Source organism: Sardina pilchardus, chromosome 18 (genome assembly GCF_963854185.1).
Source record: "Sardina pilchardus chromosome 18, fSarPil1.1, whole genome shotgun sequence".
NCBI classification, from domain to species: Eukaryota; Metazoa; Chordata; class Actinopteri; order Clupeiformes; family Clupeidae; genus Sardina; species Sardina pilchardus.
This window is the reverse complement of record NC_085011.1, coordinates 11,457,552-11,481,562: the sequence shown is the minus strand read 5'-3', so window position 1 is coordinate 11,481,562 and position 24,011 is coordinate 11,457,552. Positions and strand designations below refer to the sequence as shown.

Here is a 24,011-nt window from a genome sequence, read left to right as displayed (position 1 = left end):
GTAGTCCAAGAAACCCAATGATTTTGGTTTTTATTGCATATGTCCACTACACATTAGTTATAGTGTGAGCAATGGTCATTTTTGCCATTGAGAGAGAGAGTTCCTCACAGGTGAAAGTGCTGGTCATCATGAAACACCAGAGGGCCTTGAGTGGAACACATAAGGGTTCCGCACTCCTTTTGGCTCTTTACTCATGTTGCCTTTTTACTCATGAAACACCTTTGTTCCTGCAGGCGAGCTGACGTTGACACGACGGAGGAGGCATGCAGGAGCTTAAAGATGCTTCAACCACAGTTTTGAGGACGTCTATGTTTTGCCACACTGTTAAAGTCCTCTACAGAGAGCACACCACAAGTGCATTCAGAAGCTTTGGGGACCAGCTACTTTTAAGCTTTTTTAGGTAACATGCTATGTAGGAAAAAAAGTCTCTGCACACTCGGATCCATGCAAAAAAGTGTCTTTACTTATACCAAGCTTTCGGTACTTAGACCTTCATCAGGGCATTGCACACCACATACAGAGCAGTACATTTAATAGTCTAACAAGGGTTCAATTAGTACAATCAATCAAACAGGACACACCTGTCTGATTACTCATGACCTCTTGGGAGATGTAGTCCAGTAGACATATTTGTAGTCTGTCTAATACATGTCAGTGGCATACACTAGATAACTGAGGTGATTTTGAATGAACAATATCCTCAAATGTGCAATTACAATAAACAAAATAAAAAAGTACAAAAAACACAAATAAACAGTCATTTTGATACAACCAGGAGTGTAGAACTGCATAAACATCAGACATTTAGTCATCATACAATGCAGTTCATTCAGTTCCTAACAGTATTACAGTAACACACTCATATCAAAATCAGTATTTAAACCTTTTGGGTGGAGTGAATCCAAGGTGTGTATCCAAAACAATTCCCTCTGGCATAATTTCTTATCAATGTCACCCCCTCTGGGCAGCTTCACTTGTTCGATACCCTGGAAGCGAAGGGAGGAGACAGTATGAGAATGTTCATTAAAATGACAGGCTACCGGGTAGTTGGGATCAGATCGTCTAATTGAGCTTTTGTGTTCGCTGATTCTTTGTTTTAAACAGCGTGTGGTTTTTCCCACATATATCTTATCACATGGGCACTTTAACATATAAATGACATTTCTAGTGTTACATGTGATGAAGCCTTTCACAGAGAAACTCTTACCCGTCCTAGGGTGTCTAAAGTCTCTTGTCTTATGTGTATTGTTGCATTGAGCACAATTACCACATGGATGGTTTCCATCTTGGAGTGGTGCCAGAAGGCTTTGCTTTGGTTCTGTATGTATACTCGCCTTCACTACCTTATTGCGGAGATTAGGACCCCGTCTAAATACGAATAAGGGCGGCTCCTTGAATTTGTCTTGAAGGAAGGGGTCATCTTTAATTAGAGGCCAGTACTTCATGATAGTATTTTTAATCATTTGGGCAGATGGGCTATATGTTGTGATACATGAAACAGAAAATGCCTTGTCCCTTCTAACACTTTTTTTTAATAGATCAACTCGAGATGTAGATAAAGCTGTATTGTATGCTTCCTCAATGCAAGCTGAGGGATATCCCCTTGCTACAAAGCGTTGTTTCATATCTTCAGCATTCTCAATGAAGTCTTCAGTAGAATGACAAATACGCCTCAGTCTATAGAATTGGCTTTTTGGGAGGCCATATTTCAATGTTTTAGGATGTGCACTACTTGCCAAGAGGAGTGTATTACGGTCTGTCTCCTTCCGGTAAAGTGAGGTAAGGAGTTTTCCTTCCTCTATTTTAATCCACATATCAAGAAAATGTACACATTTAGAGTCAAACTCCACTGAAAATTTTAAGTCTGGGCTCATTGCATTGAGGTGAGTTGTAAATTCAGTCAATTGGGCTTGTGACCCTTTGAAAAGGCATAGAACATCATCAAGATATCTATAATATCTGATAATATTATGATAAAAGGGATTAGTATTCTCATTAAAGATAAACTGTTGTTCAAAGTACCCAACATATAGATTTGCATAGCTGGGGGCAAAATTGCTCCCCATGCTTGTCCCCTTGACCTGTAGAAAGTACTCCCCCTGATGGAAAGAGAAGAAGTTTAACTTAAGAATGAGTGTTGCTAGATCACAAATAAATGCACTAGGAGGGTTTAGATCCTCCAAACGTTCTTGTAGATAATATTCAAGTGCAATTATCCCCCGGTCTTGAGATATATTTGTGTACAGACTTTCCACATCAAAGGTGGCTAGGAAAATGTCAGGAGGGAGTTCCTGTAATTCAGATAGTTTGTTTATTACGTCTGTAGAGTCTCTCACATATGCAGGAAGCTTTTGAACATATGGTTTAATAAAATGATCTACATAATTTGACAATGGTTCTAATAATGACTCATTACTGGCCACTATAGGTCTACCCTTCGGATTTGTAAGGCTTTTGTGAATCTTCGGGAGCATATAAAATACAGGTGTAACTGGATGCTTTTTGTTCAGATATTCAAATTCATCTTTATTGATCCACTTTTGTTCAAAGGCTTGACTCGTGAGATCCCAAATTATTTTTTGGAAATCAGAAGTGGGATTATTTTGAAGCTTTCTATAAAATTGATCATCATTTAGTTGGCGATAAGCTTCCTTTACATAGTCAGCAGTATTCAGGATGACTATGGCCCCCCCCTTATCAGCTGGTTTTATAATAAATTCTTTATCGTCTGCCAATTCTTTAATGGCGTTTGTTTCCTCTTTGCTGAGATTGTAATTGGGGTAGTAAGGCATAGATGTAAAAGTCTCAAAAATCTCCTGTTCAACCACTCTACAGAAAGTTTCAATGGAAGGGTTAGAAACATTGGGTACAAATGAACTTTTTGGTTTAAACAATGATCTAGCAGAAGCTTGATTTTCATTCTCAGTCCCAAACATAGACCTTAGTTTTATTTTTCTGAAGAACAGAAACAAGTCAGTCTTAATTTCAAAGGCATTAGTCTGATAGGTGGGAACAAAACTCAGTCCTTTGCTTAAACCTGAGAGATGGTGAGGTGTAAGTACCTTATCTGACAAGTTTATGATTGGGTTGTCTTCCGTTGACGTGTCATCCGTCCGCGGGTAGTTCCGCCTCTTCCCCCTCCTCGTCTTCCTCGATTTCCTTTTACGTTTTTTGGAATCTCCTTTTGCTGATATCGATGTCCATTCGATTGGGGGTGATGAATACTCTGGTGGGAGTCAGTCTCGCTGGGAACATGCTATGTACAGTAGTGTCTGAGTAGAGCTATATGTTGAGATGCCAGTTAGGGTGCCAACGTCAGGTTGCGAGCAGGTAGCAGTTGGAGTTCACGTTAGAAATTAGGAGTAGCTACATTTATGGGAATTTTCCACTCTCCTCAGATGTAGTCAAATGATCAACTTGAAATGTTGGAGTAAAAAAAAAATAATGCTTTAAAGAAGTTTTTGGTTGCTTCTTTGAGGTTATAACATCCAGGAAGTGCTAGTGGCCAAACACTTCTATTATACTTGGAAAATGATGTCAAGCGAATGTGATTTCAACATGCGGTCTGCATTAAGATGCCCCCAAAGCTGGGGGAGCAGAATTGCCATCACAACAACACATCAGCAGGGTAAAAAATAAGCCATTTTAAAGTTTACACATGCCCTTTTATACTGTAAACTGCATTTGAGGTAAGAGAAATTCTTTGGTACATTTTCTTTTGCATGAGTATTCATTACAAGCTATTTTCTTTGAACTCTTTTTTTTTGGTTGTTGCTTTGCAAAGATGAGTTGTATGTTTGTGGATGGCACTTATGAATGTGTTAAGTGAGAAAAAGGGCTAGTGTAGTAATATTTTACCACTATGTTCATATCTATTTTTTTACCTTTTGATATAAAATGTTTTTTTCTTTATATAGTGTACTGCGATTGAAGTGAGTTCTTGCACTGCCAAAAATTTAGACTAAAAACTAATTTTAAACATTTTAAAATAAAAAAGCAACACACACACAAATCGCACATACAGTTGCAGAGCGGGTGATCATCCCTCTCCAGATGTACAGTAACCAACTTCACTCTGGTGTACATTGTCCACGGTTAGTAACCTTTGATATGTAGCTTTACAATGTCAAAATTCAAAAATAATGATTCTTCTCTTTTTGTAATGAAAGGCAGGCTAGTTTTTCATAATGTTAACTTAATAAAATGCTAAAACCATAATTTCTGTTAAATTGCTGTTTGTTTTGGATGAAGGATTGCACTCTGTCTGACAACAATTTAGTTGTTTTTGCCATTCAATTTTCTTAAGGCATCCTCTGACACAATGACACATGAAAAAAATAAAATAACCATTTTATTTACAGCATTATGAGGGATCTCCAGAGAGACCTCTTGCAACCCTAAAACTGTAACTGAAATATGCATAACAGACATTCCATCCAAATATCCAAGCGTTAACAATGCTGGTCACATTTCTAGTCATGACCTTTCCAAAATACAGCTAGGACATATACCCCCATACATGGACAGATCATGTGTGCGTTTGTGCCTGACCCCAGGACAGTTGTACAGCATCATATGGGTACGCAAGCCTGGGATACTCTTAGATATGCATACGGAGTGTTTCGCCACACAAACAGCTGTCATGTGTCCCAGTAGCAATCCATCACTTGGGATATCTCTGCAATGGCTCCAAATAACAGATGACAAATCAATCCAGCCTGGATGTGCATTGGCTCTGGGCCACGGTCTGCTCCAAAACACCATCTGCTAACAGACTTCAGCGTTTCTCGACACAATCATTGTAATGTGAGTGTAATGCAGTCCACTCTACAAACCTTGAATCACCTGCCTTAAACCACCTTCATTTGCAAATACATAGTTACATACAGTACACACTCATACACACACTTCCCATGCGGCTGTTTCCTAGTGGCATTAATGCAGTAAGATCAATTGACCAAGATAATGATAGATCATCCTCTACCTCATCTAATAACAAACTGACTGCTACTATTGCTTTTAGAAACAGTATACCTGAGATAATGTGTTTTGCACACTCATATGCACACACACACACACACACACACACACACACACACACACACACACACACACACACACACACACACAGCATTTCACCCATCACCTACAGAGTGAGAGAGTTTGTGTGAGCGCGAGCCCTGGTCATGCAGAGCTCGTCCTGTGGCAGACACAACCATCTTCTGCATGCAGAGCTCAATGGGGGACTGGTGACGCGCTGCCTTTAGGACAGGGACTGTGTGTCCCATGAGCGGCATCAAGAAAAGAGACTAAATACGCATAAAGCCTCAGACTCTGCTAATATACAGATCTGAGACAGAAAGCACAGATCCAGCTTACCCACCATATTCATGTGGGTTTTGTTCCCTGTTGGCCTTCCGAGTTGTTCTGAGCTTTATCTCAGCGCCAGTTGGCCAAATGATTCTCCGATGACAACAACGGTCTGGTCTCAAACCGCTCCCTCAGCACCGCTGGAGCTCAGTGCAGAAAAGCCCATTTTTTTTTACTATTGTCAGACAGATCGAGGAACTATGAAAACAAGCGCATATTCAGTACAAACTGGGAAAACCTTATTGTCTAGACAGCATTAGTTACAGCTAATTCTTCATTGAGCAGCACATCAGAAAGGACATGAAAAGGTGACCGTATTAAAGCACTCCACCAGGGGCTGTTTGCCATGGTAACCATTTGGACCGACATCAAAAGAAATTGTTATCATCAAAAAACAGCATACAGTAAGACAATGACCATGTAATATTCAAACAGTTTCTTCCTTTAAGCCATCACAAGTGCCCATGACCAGCAAATCAGCATGACATCATTCATTGTCAGACATTCAATGGGGGGACAAGTCAGACAAGTAACAGCAGTAATAAAATACGATCAGATTTGAAAAAATAAAAAGGAAGGTTTTACATTAAAATGACACATCCAATATCACCACATACTCTCCCGTGTCCTTCATCAAAAGCTTGTGTGCATTAAGCAGATATGTGCTAAAAATCATTTCAAGAGAAAGTGGCCAAGATAAGCTAGCAATCTATCTAGGCATACATGCCTTTTAAATGCACAAGACCTTCATACTGCATATTCTCAGTTGGGTTGAAACAGTGCAATAATACATTCCACTGAAATTCATTAAACATCTCCAAACCTCTCCAGGACTATAATTGGAAAGTTACTGAAGAACACTCAAGTTCCAAAGTGCTTCATTTTGTTTTGATCCAACCTTAGAGATTTAAGGTTCTTTAGAAAAAAAAAAGAAAAAAAAAAGAAAATCACATACCATTAGGATATATACCAGTAGGATATACAACAGCAATACTCCCATTCTGTATCCATGGAAACACACTTGACATGGCCACCGCACGGGGAATAGCTGCTCGTCATCATAGCAACGGTGCGATTAGTCACGGTCACACCCACTCGAAAGGGAACATGCATCGACTATTACATAAACAACTTCATTTGAGTCACACACCATCACATTGAAAGCACCGACGAGCACTTCATGTGTTTCGCGCAGTCCAGTTCCTTTGGGTAACAATGAATAAGTTTGTCCTTCAGAGTCTTGTGATTCATTCGAGCACAGAGCGGTTAGTTACGTTCTGTAGCGTACTACACATTCTAGAAGTTTCTAGACGTTTTCAGCCACCTCAGAGCAGACGCACTGAGCAGCATAAGGGAGGGCAAAGACAGGAATAGGTCCATCTGTGACTAACACACATACACTAACCCACACGTACGGACACACAAACAAACATTGAAACACAAGTACAACATGCATACATACATACATACATACATACATACATACAAACATACATACATCACATCACAAACACACATGAAGACAAACACACACCAACATGGACAACACACACATTTGAGGCACTGGCTTCCCTCTAGGAACTGAGGAATAGGGGCTGAACTTGAACTGAAAAGCGTCTCTAGAGTAAATGCTCCACTGCATTGCCTGAGCCGTTTGCGGAAGATTGGATGCATTCTAATGTAGTCCACCTGCTCTCGTCTTGTCTCGTCTTGTCTTGCCTGACCAGCTCTGGCAAGGTCTGTTTAGGTTGGGCCTGCCCGCCTGCTTTTCTCCAATCAGGTCGGGTCAGGCTGGTTTGTGTCTGGTCGGCTCTGGGCTGGAAGAGTCTTGTTGGGTTTCAGTCTATTTGGGTCTCATCTGTAACCCTCAACGTGCCCCTGATGTGGAGAGCCCATCAGTAAGCAAGGGGCAGGGAGCATGTTAGCATGTTAGCAGGGCTCACACAGTCAGTCACTCACTCAATAATGAATGGCTTAGGAAAGCTCCAAAGCTTCAGCGGAGCGTGTTCAGGAGCGTCTTCATTTGTGGACGTGAGGGCGGTGGCACTGATTGAGCTTCTGCAGCCTCAGAGCGGAATGGGTGTGATCTGTGACAAAGCTCCCAGGATTGTCAATGATGCAGAAACCCATGGAACCCTCACTGTGTGTGCGTATGTATATAGGTGCTTCTCAACATGCCTCCTCGATCCTCGAGGGGCGTTCCCACTGATCTATAACTAACACTGGATAGACTATCCCATTGTTTTCGCCCCATCATTCTTTATGTAGATCAGTGAGGATCGAGGCCCGAGGAGCGAGGGAGGACGTATAAAAGCCCAAATGAGAGGCACCCTATGTGTGCGTATGTGTGTGGGTGTGTGTGGGTGTGTGTGTGTGTGTGTGTGTGTGTGTGGGTGTGGGTGTGGGTGTGGGTGTGGGTGTGTGTGTGTGTGTGTGTGTGTGTGTGTGTGTGTTTGTTGGTTAGGACCCAGAGGAGTGGGCCCCGGGGACCGGGTAGAACTTGGACACCCTGCTCTGGGCGCTGGGGTTCAGGCACTCGGAGTCGCCGCTGGTGCTGAAGAACACGTCCTGCTCCTGCTGCCTCCTGCTGAACTCCTCCTCCAGGGCCTGCCCACACAAATACAGCACTGGGATTGGTCACGGCAGCACGCATGAAGGCCTACAGTAATTTCCCGCATATAAGCCGCAATGTGTATAAGCCGCAGGACAGTTGTTTTATGCAAGTTAAAAGAGACAAAACCATATTAACACCATATTAACTGCCCCCCTGTATTAACCTCATGGCTGAGGAAATTTTGCAAAATCAATGTGTAAGCTGCAGCTAATAGTCGGGAAATTACGGTACATCACTATTAAGGGATGGCTATCAAAAGTAGCCAGGCATAGTCATAGACTTGAACTCTATTCAGAATTTGAGACTGGTAATGTGCCATTTAGATTTCATTATGGGGGTTTCAACCAATAATACCGCTGCATGCAATTAGATCTAATCAATCACAGCAATGATACTGTATATGCGATTCTCCTTGGGCAAACAGCCAAAAACATCCATCTTCTCGACAAATGCCTTAATGCCTTTTAAGAGTTATTGCACTGTCAATGTCTTGTACAACAGACACGACAGCAAAATGTAAGCATCTCACCTCTCAGGCGACAGCCTTTACAAAATCAACTCAAGCACGCTCAAATGAGGTGCATGACTAGCCACTGTTGCTCCTCTGCCCAGCCTACATCCATCAAATCAACTTGGGCACAGCCAAAAAAACAACTAAATCTTAAAGCGCATACATAATTGGTGCTGTTTACATTGATTAAATCTGAGCAACTCTGTGAAATTACCAACTAAAAATATTATTGGAGGTCTAGCCTTTACAATCCGGCCTCAGGGAAAGAGTGTACTCTGACACACTGTGTGTGTGTGTGTGTGTGTGTGTGTGTGTGTGTGTGTGTGTGTGTGTGTGTGTGTGTGTGTGTGTGTGTGTGTGTGTGTGTACCTTCTTGCGTGGTCTCAGCTTCTCTCTCCACTCTTTGAGCTCGTTGCCGTGCTCGTCGTCCAGCTCCTTCAGCTTCTGAGTCTCGTGCTCCACCAGCAGGTGGCACTTCTCATTCTGCACACACACACACACACGCACACACACACACGCAGAGACAAACACAATTCGATCCCACAGCGTTCATCCCATTGTTTGCTTCTGTGTGTGTGTGTGTGTGTGTGTGTGTGTGTGTGTGTGTGTGTGTGTGTGTGTGTGTGTGTGTGTGTGTGTGTTTATGTGTGTGTATATGAGTACCTGCAGCTGCTGAAGCTCTCTGTTGTTGGAATCACATTGGAGCTGGAGATCCCTCATCTGGTTCTCGTGTTTCTGCTGCTGATGAAGCCGCTCATTCTTCTGCCTCTTCTCCTCTTGGACCGCAAACTGTGGCGCCACACACACACACACACACACACACATATGAGCATAACAATCATAAATCACTACAAATCAATACGATCATAAATATTTGCTTGTTTTTGAGAGCAACAGAATAGTAGTTCCCCAGTCAACTCTGGATGCTCTAGTAGCAGAAAACAAAACCGGCTTTTTGTCGGCCCCTTGTTGCGGTAAAATCTTAAAGCATTTATCAATCTTGAAGGAATTCTCATCTCTTCTCTTAAAGGTGCACTATTCTCCTACTCATGTGCACTATTCTCCTACTCTAAATTTGAAGAAACAACCATATTCATGGGTTTCATCAGGTCCCCTTCCACAGGTGCAGGTATAAATGCAGACTGCATGGTGCTTGATTAATACACCTGTGGAAAGGGACCTGATGAAACCCATGAATAGAGCAAGTTTCACACGTAAACCAATAATTGCATCGATGCTCTCCAGATTTGTCCACTTTCACTTCAACAGATGTATGTGAGAGTTAGCCATAAGCTATACTGGGACACACAGTGCTGTAGCTACACTGCCATCACCGGAAAGCCATTTTTAAACAATCAGCCCCCACATTACATTTTACCTGCAAGAGATGACTGATGCAACTCTGTGCTCTCTATAATTACACAGAGTCTGACCTTTGTCAAATGCATTCAGTGTGTGTGTGTGTGTGTGTGTGTGTGTGTGTGTGCATGCGTGGTTAGTTTGTGTGCTCTGTGTATCTTTAAAAAGCGAAGTCTCACTGATCAGAGAGCCCCTTCTCTGAAATGAAGCCACAGGTCAGACTGTCTGTGAGAAGAAGGTTCACCTCAGCTGCACTGTGAGCAACAGTGCATAACAGACTGGTGGCATTTATCCCAATCTAACGCTAGGTAGGTAAACACTGTTGACACTGTATGTGCTGGTAAGACCAGTGCAAGCAAGTACATTTTCCATTTTCAATATTCATCAGTCCAATTTAGAGTCACAGTGTGGGTGTGTGGCTGGGTGGGTGTGTGGCTGGGTGGGTGGGTGGCTGTGAGTGTGTGTGTGTGTGTGAGTATGTATGAGAGTGTGTGTGAGTGTGTGTGAGTGTGTGTGAGAGTGAGTGAGTGTGTGTGTGTGTGTGTGTGTGTGTGTGTGTGAGTCCCTGTGACCTCTGACCTGTTTGATCTTGTCGCGGTCCTGTTCGGGCGTGCCGGTGCCCGTGATGCGCAGGCTCTTCTTGAACATGGCCATGCGGGTCTTGGCCTCGCTGCGCTGGATCTTGGGCAGGCGCCCCTTCTCCTGCGTGTGCTTGTTCTTCATCTCCTCCATTAAACGCTGGTTATAGCCAGCCATCTGCTCCATCTCCTGCTCACACACACACACACACACACACACACACACACACACACACACACACACACACACACACACACACACACACACACACACACACACACACACACACACACACACACACACACACACACACACACACACACACACACACACACACACACACACACACACACACACACACACACACACACACACACACACACACACATTTACACAAGTTAGAATCTCTCCTCAACTTTACCCTTCACAGGAAATAAGGAAGCATCTGTCTCATACCCCCGAGGTCTCACTCTCTCTTTCTTCCACACACACTTGTGCTTTTATCCCCCCCCCCCCCCCCTGTGTGTGTGTGTGTGTGTGTGTGTGTGTGTGTGCGCGTGCGTGTGTGTGTGTGTTGTGGGGGGGTTCTTTCTGTTCACACCTTGTCATGCCTCTTGAGCAGCTGGTGTCTCTGCATGAAGTACTGGTCCTTCAACTGCTGCTTGAGCAGCTGGTGCTTCTCCTGAAGGTGGCGCTCCTCCAGCTCCCACATTGCTGCTTCACGGGCTGGAACACACACACACACAAACACACACACACACACACACACACAAACACACACACAGTGTCACAGGGTCAAACAAACAAACACACACAGACAGACCCATACACAGACCAACGCACACACACACCCACAGCCAAAGGCATACAAACACAGACCCCCCCCCCCCCCCCACCACCCCACACACAGCCAAGGCATACACACACAGACCCACTTGTACAGTCACAATGACACATTCTTGAGTGTGAAAATGATTGAGTGTGTCTGTTGTAGTCACACACACACACACACACAGACAATGGCTTACTCAGAATAGAAAATGATTGTGTCCCTGCCGTTTCAGTCATTCATTCATTACACAAACACACACCCAGACAGCTATTAGAATGATGTCAGTAAATAAACGAACTTCATACGCAGTTCCGCACACATGCTCACATCCGCAAGTCCAGGCATGTTCGTCCATAAGCAACAGTGATATGAGCCAAGCCAAAAACTCAAACACATACACAGGGCCTCTCTCTCTGTCTCACTCTCTCTGTCTGTCTGTCTGTCTGTCTGTCTCACTCTCTCTGTGTGTTGAATGCATGGGCGTGCTGCATGGCTTTTGTTCTGACTCACATGCCGCTTATGAGAGTTTGCCACATGAGAGCGGGAACATTGGTCAGAGTGGTTTACACTTCCCCATGTCATCAGCCTCTACCTCTCTCCCTCACACAGTCAGACTGAAAGCCCGCCACTCATTCTCAACCCCCCAGAACACGCGTTACAGTTATTCTTACCCAGCGTCATTTCATTACTTTCATTATTCACCCTCTCTCCTTCTCTCTCTCGTTCATGTTTCATTCTGTCTCTCCTCCACGTGCCCTGCTCCATGGCTCTCTCCTGACCTCTCTTTACCTCGGCTGTGTGGTTGAGGCGTTATCTTTGTGTGTGTGTTTGTACCACACGCTCATACGGTGTTGTCTGTGGTTTAGTCTCTCTCGATGGTAACCAGCACGTGTGTGATAACTCTAATGACTGTACCTGTGTGTGTGTGTGTGTGTGTGTCTGTGTGTGTGTGTGTGTGTGTGTGTGTGTGTGTGTGTGTACCTCTCATGAGCTGCTGTTTGTGGTTGAGGCAGTCTCTCTCGATGGTGGCCAGCTCGTGTTTGTGCTGCTGGATGATCCTCTTCAGGGCTGCATCCAACTCTTGCTGCTGTCGCTGCAGAAATTCTTGTTCCTGTTTGTGTGTGTGTGTGCGTGTGTGTGTTCCAATATACGTACAATTGGACAACAAAGAAAGGACAACATTTTTCAGAATTAGTATTTCATAAAATAGCTTGTTGCAACACAAACATATGGCTAATATTTCATAAAACAGCACACACACGCACGCACACACACACAAGACTAGCTCATATTTACAATAAAACAGTTTCCCAAGAAACACTAAAAACATTTGATGTATGTGCAATTGATGACCACAGAGGACACAAGAGGGATAGAGATAGAGAGAGAGAGAGAGAGAGATAGAGATAGAGAGAGAGAGAGAGAGAAAGAAAAAGACAGAGAGAGAACGGAAGGGAACGGGAAAGAGAAAGAGAGAGACAGTGGACAAGTCACAATTCATTCAGAGGGACATTTAAATCAGACCATACATCTTTACATATTACAGACACGCACACAAAACTAAGCTATCTGCCCATTGTCATACCAAGGACATATCAGTCGGACACCAGACATGACCAGAATAGCTACACTTCATGACACTATCCCATTAAGAGACTCTTGTTTTTGGTGTTTCAATCTTCTTTGTACACAAAACAATAAAACAGACAAATAAAACAGATTACAACATACAAACATTAATTTACAAGATCTTTCACTGGAGAGAGAGAGAGAGCGAGAGAGAGAGAGAGAGAGAGAGAGAGCGGAGAGAGGGAGAGAACTGTATCACAGGTGAGATGTGTCACAGGTATAAGAGCGAGAGACTGGTAGAGCGCCAACCAGAGGCCAGATGGAGGAACTGCATCACGGCACCAACACCGGCAAGACACCGCAAACACAAACCACCTGCCAGCTCACATGCCTGTGTGTGTGTGTGTATTCAACACTGTTCATGGCAGTATGAGTATGTGTCTCATAGTGTGTGTGTGCGCAAGTGAGAAAAGGGGAGATTATCTGTCTGTGTGCATATGTGTGTGTGTGTGTGTGTGTGTGTGTGTGTGTGTGCAGGCCATGTGAGCAGCAGGACAGAGGGAAGCTGAGAGAGTGTGTGACTTACGTCCTGCAGCTGGGCGTTGAACAGAGCGAATGAGGACAACTGAAAAGACTGAATCATAACCTGGGCCACACCCTGTGAAGCAGAACACACACTCCCCGCATGAGCAACACACACACACACACACACACTCCCTGCGTCTCTCATACACACACAAGTGCACGTGCACGCACACACACACCCTGCGCCACACACTCACACTCCCTGCACGAGACACACAAACATAGAAACAGAAACACACCGCAAGTGACACATACAGAACCACACAGCACATCCACTCTGTCACACTCAAGACACTCAGTCACATCCACTCTGTCACACACTCAGTCACCACTTGATTTGAGCATCAGAAGCTGAGGCCTGAGCAGAGATGAACTGTTAGAAGAATCAAGCAAGCTCTCTGTGAGTGTGTGTGTGTGTGTGTGTGTGTGTGTATGAGAGAGAGAGAGAGAGAGAGAGAGAGAGAGAGAGAGAGAGAGAGAGAGTTGAAGTTAGCTAATAGCCATTGGAACCTCTGCAGTCTTCGTGCATGCAGACTTGCATGATCTGTTAAGAGAGAGCAAAAGTAACAGGAACACACTCACCTGTGGAACATGTCTAATCACACTCAAACCCACACAAAACTTACCTTGCATCATGTCTCATACCCTTACTTTACACTGGTCAATCGGTCTCTCTGACACACACACACACACCTAAATATCGGGCTTCCAAATTGGCACATACTGTATCTTCCACACACACACACACACACACACACACAAATATGGACGCATACACCATACACGTACTGGCCGGTGCATGTATCAGACAATCCCATCTGTCTTCCCACAACACCCTTCTGATAGGCTGATGGGTTCTGATATAGGCGTCACATTCCATCTGAGGCACTGTGAGCATGTCTGTGTTGGTGTGTCTATATATCTGTGTGTGTTAATATCTATGCATGTCTAGGTGATGTGTGAAGTGGCTGAGAGGGTGTGTGTGTGTCTATATACACAGTATGAATCTGTTGGTGTGTGTATGAAGGCATGGGCCCCGCCCATACGCGCGCGTGCGCGCGTGTGTGTGTGTGTGTGTGTGTGTGTGTGTGTGTGTGTGTGTGTGTGTGTGTGTGTGTGTGTGTGTGTGTGTGTGTGTGTGTGTGTTCCTACCTCTTCATGCTGTGCGATTGCTAGGTCTTCCTTTAAGCGCTTGCGCAGCTCTTTTCTCATATGTTTGGGGGACTGGCCTACTTCCTGTTTCACCTGTATGAATTCCGTCGTGGACACACACACATGGGGCCAAACTGAACAGCTGTTCAGCACTCAGGGTCAGGCCATCTTTCGATTGTGCGAGCGCCAGGATTCATGCGCGATTCCAAAGAAGCTGCCCCCACCCACATCCCCATCCCATCGCAAGCCCCGAGAAGACCAGCCAATCCAGAGGCAGAGAGATTAGATGGCGTCCGCATGGATGTTAATGCGCAATGACTTTTAGAGATGAGCGTCTCCCAGAAAGAGCCAATCGTAGAGCAAAGGTAAGTTAACCGACAGCATCGCCAGCGCCGTGACTTCTGTACATCATCCACCAGATAAGCCCTTGATGAATAGTTTCACAATCAGGGTATAAGAGTTTTGTTTCACGAGGCCTACAAATTAAACTTTCTGGAAATGTCATTATTTGTTTCTTGTTTAATCTACATCCGTTGAAGGATGAAAAAAAAAAGGTTCATGGGAACTGCCCATTGAAAATGCTAAGATATGTATATTTCCAATGTTATACTGTAGGTGTAACAGTGTGAAAAATAAATTAGTTTCAACATTATTGTTCCTACAGTTATCGTCACCTAAGTAAAAGTGGTTAAGTAAGGTGCATCATATATTGTACATTAAAAACGGTTTATGGCAAAGTTTTAAAACCATATCAGTTATTACAAATTGTATCCGGAAATTCAGTTTATAAGTTATTACTTAGTTATGCATATGTGAAGTGTTTACTTTGGTAAATAAGTTCAACCAGGTCAGTTATATTTCTGAGCTTGTTTTGCAGAAATATATTTCAAATGCCTGCTATTCCCATTTAGTGTGATATATTTTGCGTTCCATAGACATCCTGTATATGCGGAAAATGTCTTGCGTTGACCCTGATTGTGAAGCCACCTACATAGTCTCTGGGTGATCTCTGAGCTCTCAGCACACACTCCAAACTGCACCAAGGGGAGACTGAAGAGCTCCTGCTGTGGAATACGGAGATAATGGAACTAGTCGAAGCTTCTGAAATCAGGCTTGTGTACAGTATGAATGCAGTGGTACAGTACTATGAATGCAGTGCATGTCACATCTAGTAAAACAGTGACAGGTGTCAGTACAGTGCATGTCAGTAGTAGGGATGGTGTTCGTCTCTAGGGCAGGGATGGGGATGGGGAGGGTCTGGTCTCAAGAGATCACCAAGAAATCTATGTTGCTTTTAACCTCCTTCACCTGAGTACAGTCACCTGATTCCACCATAAGCAAGGGATCTCACCATCCTACGGCCACACCAATACCTTCCACAACACCATAGACACACACACACACACACATACACACCACTGATTCTCTCAACCAATCACCAAAATTAGTGCCACTCATACAACCCAGCACCACCAGCACAATCACCAATCAATCATAATAACATAACATTAAAAACAGACACAAACATCTTCATCACATGATTATAAACAGTGGAATGAAAACATTCTAATAAACATTATGTTATAACGGAAATGTATATCATTAAGCACTCAATGATAATAACTATCAAGTAAAAAATGAGTGTGTGTATGTAATGTGGATGGGATGTGAATGGGACAGGATGAGAGTGCTTAACTGTGTTTACTAAATGTCAAGAGATGGGAGTGTATTCATCAGCTATAAATGTGCTACACACACACATCTGAGAGGACTCACACACACACATCTGAGAGGACTCAGATGTGTGTGTGTAGCACATTTGCAGCTAATGACTTCAAAAGTGTACACAAAAGTGTACTTTTTAAGGATAACAGATAATAGTCTGCGTTTGTGAATGTTTTAACATATGATTGATATTTTTGCACGTGTTTGTGTGTGTGTGTGTGTGTGTGTGTGTGTGTGTGAGAAAGTGTGTGTGTGTGTGAGAGAGAGTGTGTGTGTGTGTGTGTGTGTGTGTGAGAGAGAGTAAAGAAATGAAAGAGCGCTATGTCCAGTCGCACGCAGACAGATTCAGCTCTAATGACCACAAGCACAAGGACAGCGCATCAATCCTTGTCATAATGCATTGCATGAGCTGAGCAGCTGACCACACTAACCAGAGGCCACTGCAGAGCAAGACGCGCTGCAGAGAAGCACCGCACTCACACACAACACAGACCCGCTTTGGAGGGGACAAAGTGGTCATCCCATTTGTTGCAGTGAGGAAAGGCATCTTAAAAGAGGAAAGTGACAGTTTGTCCAGGTTAAAAGGTAAAACAGGTGATATTGAAGAGAAATAGGTGCATGGGAATAGTTCCAACTATGTTTGGACAGCAATGAACAGCATTGAGTAATATCGCACATAAAAATGTGCAGGTATGCAACCATTGGATATTGTCTAAAGAATGGAGATCACATTCCACTTGACAGCAGTGTAGCATGAAGAGGGGATGCGAGCGGTTGCCATGGCAAAGGTCAGAAACCCAGGGGAGAGTGAAAAGAGAGCAGAGGATAAGGCAGCAGGCTCCTGCTATTTACAGAACACACATGGACTCCTTCTCTCTCTCATACATGCACTCTTTCACTCTCTCATGCACACATGTACACACACAGGTACGCACACACACACACACGCACAGGTACACACACACACACGCACACACTCTCACACACGCACACGCACACGCACACGCACACACACACGCACACGTGTGCACACACGCACACGTGTGCACACACGCACACACACACACACACACACACAAAATAGCCAGAGAAGATGAATAAAGCTGCAGGCCCTAAAAGCACACTCACTCACCATGAGTCAAGCGAGCAGAATGAATACCAGTGTGAGGTAGACGAGTTGGTGGGTACCCTGGGAGCTCTAGAAGTGGAAGTGTGTGTGCGAGTGAGTGTGAGACTAAGTGTGTGTGTGTGTGAGTGTGTGTGTGTGAGTGAGTGTAAGCCTAAGTGTGTGTGTGTGAGTGAGTGTAAGCCTAAGTGTGTGTGTGTGTAAGTGAGAGAGTGTGTGTGTGTGCACATATGTGTGTGTGAGTGCGCACCTCTTTCTTGCGGTTCTTCATCATGTTCTGGAACTTGGCGAGCTCCTTGTCCTGCTCTGATTTGATGCGCTTGGCCTCGTCCCTCAGGCGGCTCGTGTGCTCCTGCTCCAGACGCTCGATGGACTGCTTCTGCTGCTTCTCCAGGGTCTCCAGCTCCTGCTCATACTGACGCTTCTTACCCTACACACACACACACACACACACACACACACACATACCCGTTTGTCGGGCTAAGAGGACAATTTACGAAAATTTTCGTAAATCAGACTTAACACAGGGATACAGGGACACAGGGTTCCCGTGGTGCTAGAGCTACAAAACACATATCAAACGTCATGAAAAAAATCAGGGAACCTATACAACGTTTAAAATTAAAAGATTTCCTTGCCAAACCTGAGATATAAAAAAAAGCCGTTTTTCAGACTTTTTAGTGGTTTGTAAAGACTTTTCTAAAACAGGGTCTATAAGGACAGTGTGGTGTACAAGGTCAGTGATGTCATCATACACATACACTGAGTATAACCTGCTTTGAAAGGACACAAGGTCTGTAAGGCCAGGTCACACACATACACCGAGTATAACCTGCTTTGAGAGGACACATGGATTACTAGGCCAAAGTGACTAAGGCACACCATTATAATAATATTGAATATATATTAAGAGGTAATTTTGTTTTCTTTGTTGACCTACAGTTGTACATTACAATTTGGCACATAAGCTGAACTACAGTAAGTGTAAATAACTCATCACATCGGGATATAATTTGCAGATAATGTACATAAGGTGCACAATCACGCCATTCTACACTTCTTCATCTAGAAAACATCAGCACCTCCAATCAAATACGGTCAAGCTACACAACCCCACCAGCACTTATCTTTGTATCCTTCCTCACTAGTATTATGGAGGTTTCCATGTCCTGAACCAACTGCCAACCTGCAATCATGCTTCACATCCCCACTGCAACTGGCGTGTCCAGAGTCTGCCATTGCCCATTGCACAGAATCACACATAACCTGAGAAGAGAGCCTTTTTTTGTAGGTTTGTCATTATTAACACACCACACAATATTTGCTGTATCACTGAACTGTATTTGGTCACCTCAAGATTCTGTTCCTTAGCAAAGGACAGCATTGTAGAAATAAATAAAGCAAAATAAAATGAATCCTTACATTAAAAGGTCCAGGCTAACCACAAAGCAAAACAAACAAACAAACAAACATCTGCCTGGGAGCAATATAAATTAAGTGACCTAAATTTCTGAGAACAAGACATAAACTTATAAAATATTAGACCCAAGTCTCAGGCTAGCCAAAAGTGCATTTAGTGTTTAGCCTTTGAATGCCTTTTAAAAGTCAAGCCTCTGTTGCGTACAAAATATCGAATGTTTTGAATGGATCTTGTCTCCAACACAGGGTGTTCCTTTTCCTTGCACTTCAGGCACTGCTCACTGGTGAGTGACACCGTTTTCAATAAAAGGCCTCATATGTTTCATCACAGCTTGTATCTCCTCCTTGGACCATGGTCTCTTCACACACCGTCTTGATGAAACACGGAAACCTGAACAATTACAAAAAAGATGAGAAGAAATGAAAAGATAAAAGATCCTTCAACGTGTACAGTACATGCAGGCAGGGATGTTGCTGTTCAAAATTGCCAAACAAACTGGAACTTGTGTCGACAAAATGTGTGTGATAATAAAACACAAAATACATCCAGCTTCTTTATATGCTTTATATGTCTAACCAAACATAATTTGGTGTAGACTGCACATTAGCAAGCATGCCTAGTGATGGAGAGCATTTAAATAATACCTTGAGTGACTGAGTCAGGGAGATGAGGTGAACTAGAAGTCACACAGACAGAGTTCCACAGGTCATCTAAAAAAAAAATTGTGCAGTATAAGTGTATGGGCTTAAAGAGCCTACCTGCGGACCAATCAAAACTGTAATATATTCTACTGCCATGCACATAACAAGCAGACAGACAATTCTGTATTCTAGTAACTAAAACTCATGGCAAAGTTGTTAAACTGGATGGAGAGCGTGACTGCAACAATACCTTGAGTGATAATTTTACTAGGAAATGATGTAGATGTACACAGGCCAAGTCTTCCCTGTTGTTTTAAAATGATCATGCAAACTACTTAAGACATCAAAATACTAAATCACAAAGCATATGTGTCACAATGAAGAGAGATGACAAAAAGATAGCAATCGTACTAGTAGCAAATTCCTGACTAAAACATTTTTAATATACTCTAATGAACCCACAAATCCAAGCTCATGAGATACGTTGGGCAAACGTTGGGTCCATTATTGAAATTATACCTGTTATAATATGACTGATTGAATGACTTTGTTTGTTTGCTGTTACCCTATATTAATTGTTTATTTTCATTAGGTTATTGCTTGAATTGATATTTTAGTTTATGTTGCTATTCTCCCTACTGTAGTCTGACCAACTTTTTGAAATTGTTCGCTGTTAAATCAATTATTGTATTGTTTTTATTTGTATTTCGCTTTGGACAAAGGCATCTTCCAAATAGCAAAAGCAATAACCATAACCATAACCATACCTTGAGCTGCGGTCTCAGAGAGGTGAGGCGATCCACAAGTTCCAGCAGCCAACATTACTTCATTGTCTGAAAACAAGACAAAAAAGGCAAAACAAACAATGGCATCAACTACACAGCAAGGAGGGTAGGCAATAGAAAATATTTGAAATAACATTAGGCTGTTATCTTAATGTATAAAAAAGCCTATTTTAAAGGAACAGTCCACCGTTTTTTCATATTAAACTACGCTATTCCCTTAAAGGGATATTCCGCCATTTTTGGAAATACGCTCATTTTCCACCTCCCCTCGAGCAAAACAATCGATATTTACCTTGTTCCCGTTCATCCAGCCATTCTGTGAGTCTGGCGATACAACTTTTAGCTTCAGCCTAGCATAGATCACTGAATCGGATTAGACCATTAGCTTCTCGCCTGCTAGCTTCATGTTTAAAAGTGACTAAGATTTCTGATAATTTTCCCATTTAAAACGTGTCTCCTCTCAAGTTAGAAAGTGCAATAAGACCAACTGAAAATGAAACCTGGCGTTTTTCTAGGCTGATTTGACATGGAACTACACTCTCATCTGGCGTAATAATCAAGGCAACTTGCAAACGTACCATAGGCGCAGTGATATCGTACGCAGCATCTGAAAATAGTCCCCATAGACATCAAGCAGTAGTAGTGCCAGTAGCTGCAAGTTGCCTTGATTATTACGCCAGATGAGAATGTAGTTCCATGTCAAATCAGCCTAGAAAAACGGCAGGGTTCATTTTCAGTTGGTCTTATTGCACTTTCTAACTTGAGAGGACACACGTTTTAAATGGGAAAATTACCAGAAATATTAGTCACTTTTAAACATGAAGCTAGCAGGCGAGAAGCTAATGGTCTAATCCGATTCAATGATCTATGCTAGGCTGAAGCTAAAAGTTGTATCGCCAGACTCACAGAATGGCTGGATGAACGGGAACAAGGTAAATATCGATTGTTTTGCTCGAGGGAAGGTGGAAAATGAGCGTAATTCCACAAATGGCGGAATATCCCTTTAACTAAGACGAGTTGATACATACCTCTCGCATTTCAATGCGTGCACTCACTGGCTCTGGTGCGCGGCGCTACTTTGATAGCACTTAGCGTCCAGTTCATTCATTAGGATCCAAACAGAGATGAAGTTAGAAGCAACCAAACACCTTCACGTTTTCCCTATTAAAATACAGTTACATGAGTAGTTACACGACTAGTTAGTGACACAAAATAAAACATGGCGCTTTTTTAAGTGGGTAAGAAGGAGAACTATAATGTGTGGCGGACTAGTAATTGGGAGCACTTCGACTCTGCGCAGTAGTATCTTCACTCCAAAATGAAACTGAAAGTGCAAGAGTGATGATATTACTGCGCCGAGTCAAAGTACTCCCAAGTGTTATTCCGCCACACAATATAATTATTCCTCTTACCTGCTTAGAAATGCACGTTTTATTTTGTCTCACCATACTTGGTCGTGTGACTACTCGTGGAACTGTATTTTAATACAAAAATGGGAATTTAGGGAAAACATGAAGGTGTTTGGTCGCTTCTAACTTCACCTCTGTTTGGATCCTAATGAATGAACTGGGTTACCTAGAGTACTATCAAAGTAGCGCCGTGCGTCAGAGCCTTTGAGTGCATGCATTGAAACCTGAGAGGTATGTATCAACTCGTCTTAATTAAGGGAATAACGTAGTTTAATATGAAAAAACGGTGGAGTGTTCCTTTAAATATTTCACCAATACAAAATACTAACCATAAAGCATATGTGTCACAATGAAGAGAAATTAAAAGAAGTTATGCTTCTAACAAAGTTTCTAACAAACATACTACTGGCAAATTCCTGACTAAAACAATTTTAATATACTCTGATCTAATGAACCCACAGATCCCAGCTCATTACATGAGATATGTTGGGCAAACTTTGGGTCCATTATTGAGATTATACCTTGAGCTGCGGTCTCGGAGAGGTGAGGCGATCCAAAAGTGCCAGAAGCCAATATTTCTTCATTGTCTAACAACATAACAAAACAAAAAAACAATGGCATCAACTACACAGCAAGGAGGGTAGGCAATAAAAAGTTTACTCATTTGAAGCCAATTTTAAATATTTCACTTATAGAATTACAAAATCCGCATTTTGGGACCCCATTTGAACATTACCTTGCAGAGTGGAAACATCGGGGAGTTGCTGTGATCCTGTATCCATATCTTCTGTGTCATCTATTAAATGACAATGTAAAAATGTTATTACATCATCAACCATATACACATACACCAGGTATATTCAACAAAATGTAAATGATGCATACCACCGATTCCATCAAGAGATTTTCCTTGAATATCCTTCACACTTCCCTTCTCCATAGCCATAAGCAGTTTTGAGATCTTAGCCAGCTGAATTGTTGATTGGGGCAGTCGATAGTACTCTATATGCACCCTAATGTCATGGCCGAGAAAATCGGCCAGCTGGTCCAGTTCATTATCTTTCAAGTTCATGACTTGGCTTATTGTGGCGATCTGTTTGCGAAGGTTAGTTGATCTGAGGTTTTGAGGATCTTCGGCTCCACAAGCATCTGCAAATTGACCAAACTGCCCTCTGTAGTGACCAAGACTACAAGGAACAGCGAAGAGGTAATCGTTGTTTTCAGTAACTCCACACTCTTTCCTCTTACTAATGAGGGGTGACAGGTTAGCGGTCATATCAGGAGTCAGGATCACCGCAACATTTCGTCCTTTTTCCCCCCTCAATTCCACTCTGGCGAATTGTTTGCAAAGTCTCCTCTCAACTTCTGTAAGCCCAGTGCTTATGTCATCGTTAAGTTGTGACATGTCAACATTTTTTACAGTCATTCGCGCCACTTCACCTGGATTATCGGCTAGTTTCTCCTTAGCCAATTCCACTTGCTGACCAAGATGTAACTGTATCTTCTGAACGTCTTTGGCCAGTGGAAGCCTGGTGCTCTTGTTGCATTTGGCCTCGCTCAGGTTTGATAAGGCAGAATGGGAAACTAATTCAGACCACTTTGTTTTCTGAAGTGTATGAAACTTCTTGATGGAATCGATCCCTTCTTGGTCCTCTTCCATGAGGGCACGACACATCATGAGGTCACTTATCTTTCTGAGAGAATGCCCAATTTTCAGGGCCAAACTTGGGGCTTTGAATGTGTTGTTTTGGTGATCAAAACCAGAAACTCTCTTGACAGCACTAGTAAGAATGAAGAAGTTGCCTGGCTTTATTGCCTCTTCCATGTTATGGATTCTAGTTGTGTGGCGCAAAGTCACAAGTAATCTCCCAAGTTCCCTTACTTTCTGTCTTATATACTCATGCTTTGATCTGTCACTCCCATGTTTATTAACACTAGAAGCGCCGCGCCGTTCTGACCTACTTATACCTAGAAGCGCCGCGCCCCGGTCATTTGACCGCTTTGACGACCTACTAGAAGCGCCGTGCTGTTGTGAACTACTTAAAGCGCGGCGAGGCGGTCAAAAGACCGCTGAGTCCTTAGACTGGGAGGCTGCTACTTACACAAAATGATCGCTAGATGGCGCTTCGTGCACGAATCAAATCGTTTGGTCATAAATTCAGTTTGCACTATTATCATTCGTGTCAGACCGTCTTGTTGATAGTCTGTGGTTGTTTCATTATGACATACAGCACGTTCGAGTTATCTGTTCATTTAGTTGTGTTGATTTGTGTTGTTTGAGGTAAAAACTCTGGAAGAGTTCTTGAACAAACCTTAAGCAAACTTGACTTTCAA

At 43.0% G+C, this 24,011-nt stretch overlaps 3 protein-coding genes across 8 annotated transcripts in view; 1 reads left to right on the top strand and 2 right to left on the bottom strand.

Moving 5' to 3' along the window:
- The window catches only part of col17a1b (collagen, type XVII, alpha 1b), a 31,139-nt gene extending 26,921 nt beyond the window's left edge, over positions 1-4,218 (top strand). For both annotated transcript variants that reach the window (XM_062519356.1, XM_062519355.1), the window contains exon 56: positions 234-4,218. In XM_062519356.1, the coding sequence (XP_062375340.1) occupies positions 234-277 (44 nt within the window). In that variant the 3' untranslated portion in view covers positions 278-4,218. The remainder of the gene's footprint in view (positions 1-233) is intronic.
- A 120-nt stretch (positions 4,219-4,338) lies between these two features.
- slka (STE20-like kinase a) overlaps positions 4,339-24,011 on the bottom strand; it is a 50,889-nt gene continuing 31,216 nt past the window's right edge. The window contains exons 12-19 of one of the 3 annotated variants that reach the window (XM_062519069.1): positions 17,673-17,852; positions 14,572-14,664; positions 12,247-12,376; positions 11,035-11,159; positions 10,434-10,622; positions 9,159-9,284; positions 8,865-8,978; positions 4,339-7,977 (exon numbers count right to left, since the gene is read on the bottom strand). In XM_062519069.1, the coding sequence (XP_062375053.1) occupies positions 7,831-7,977; positions 8,865-8,978; positions 9,159-9,284; positions 10,434-10,622; positions 11,035-11,159; positions 12,247-12,376; positions 14,572-14,664; positions 17,673-17,852 (1,104 nt within the window). In that variant the 3' untranslated portion in view covers positions 4,339-7,830. Of the gene's footprint in view, positions 7,978-8,864; positions 8,979-9,158; positions 9,285-10,433; positions 10,623-11,034; positions 11,160-12,246; positions 12,377-13,420; positions 13,493-14,571; positions 14,665-17,672; positions 17,853-24,011 lie in introns of all 3 variants that reach the window. The other 2 variants (XM_062519070.1, XM_062519072.1) reach the window with 2 other exon arrangements.
- On the bottom strand, positions 17,872-23,301 carry LOC134063530 (uncharacterized). Of its 3 annotated transcripts, none has more exons than XM_062519074.1 (6): positions 22,563-23,301; positions 22,414-22,473; positions 22,199-22,264; positions 20,251-20,316; positions 19,487-19,552; positions 17,872-19,232 (listed from the first exon to the last, which is right to left on the bottom strand). In XM_062519074.1, exons 1-6 carry the CDS (start codon positions 23,101-23,103, stop codon positions 19,120-19,122), a joined length of 912 nt encoding a protein of 303 aa, XP_062375058.1. In that variant the 5' UTR covers positions 23,104-23,301; the 3' UTR covers positions 17,872-19,119. The 3 variants fall into 3 exon arrangements, with proteins under 3 accessions (XP_062375058.1, XP_062375059.1, XP_062375061.1); XM_062519075.1 differs by having other exon boundaries at positions 22,414-22,464; XM_062519077.1 differs by having other exon boundaries at positions 22,414-22,461.

Excerpts from the sequence above, each read along its gene's own strand:
- LOC134063530 (XM_062519074.1), bottom strand. The coding sequence starts at position 23,103 with ATGACTGTAAAAAATGTTGACATGTCACAACTTAACGATGACATAAGC. Across the intron at positions 22,474-22,562 it reads ATCTCTTGATGGAATCGGTG|ATGACACAGAAGATATGGAT; the intron begins GTATGCATCATT and ends GTCATTTAATAG. Across the intron at positions 19,553-20,250 it reads CTCTGAGACCGCAGCTCAAG|ATGACCTGTGGAACTCTGTC; the intron begins GTATGGTTATGG and ends TTTTTTTTTTAG.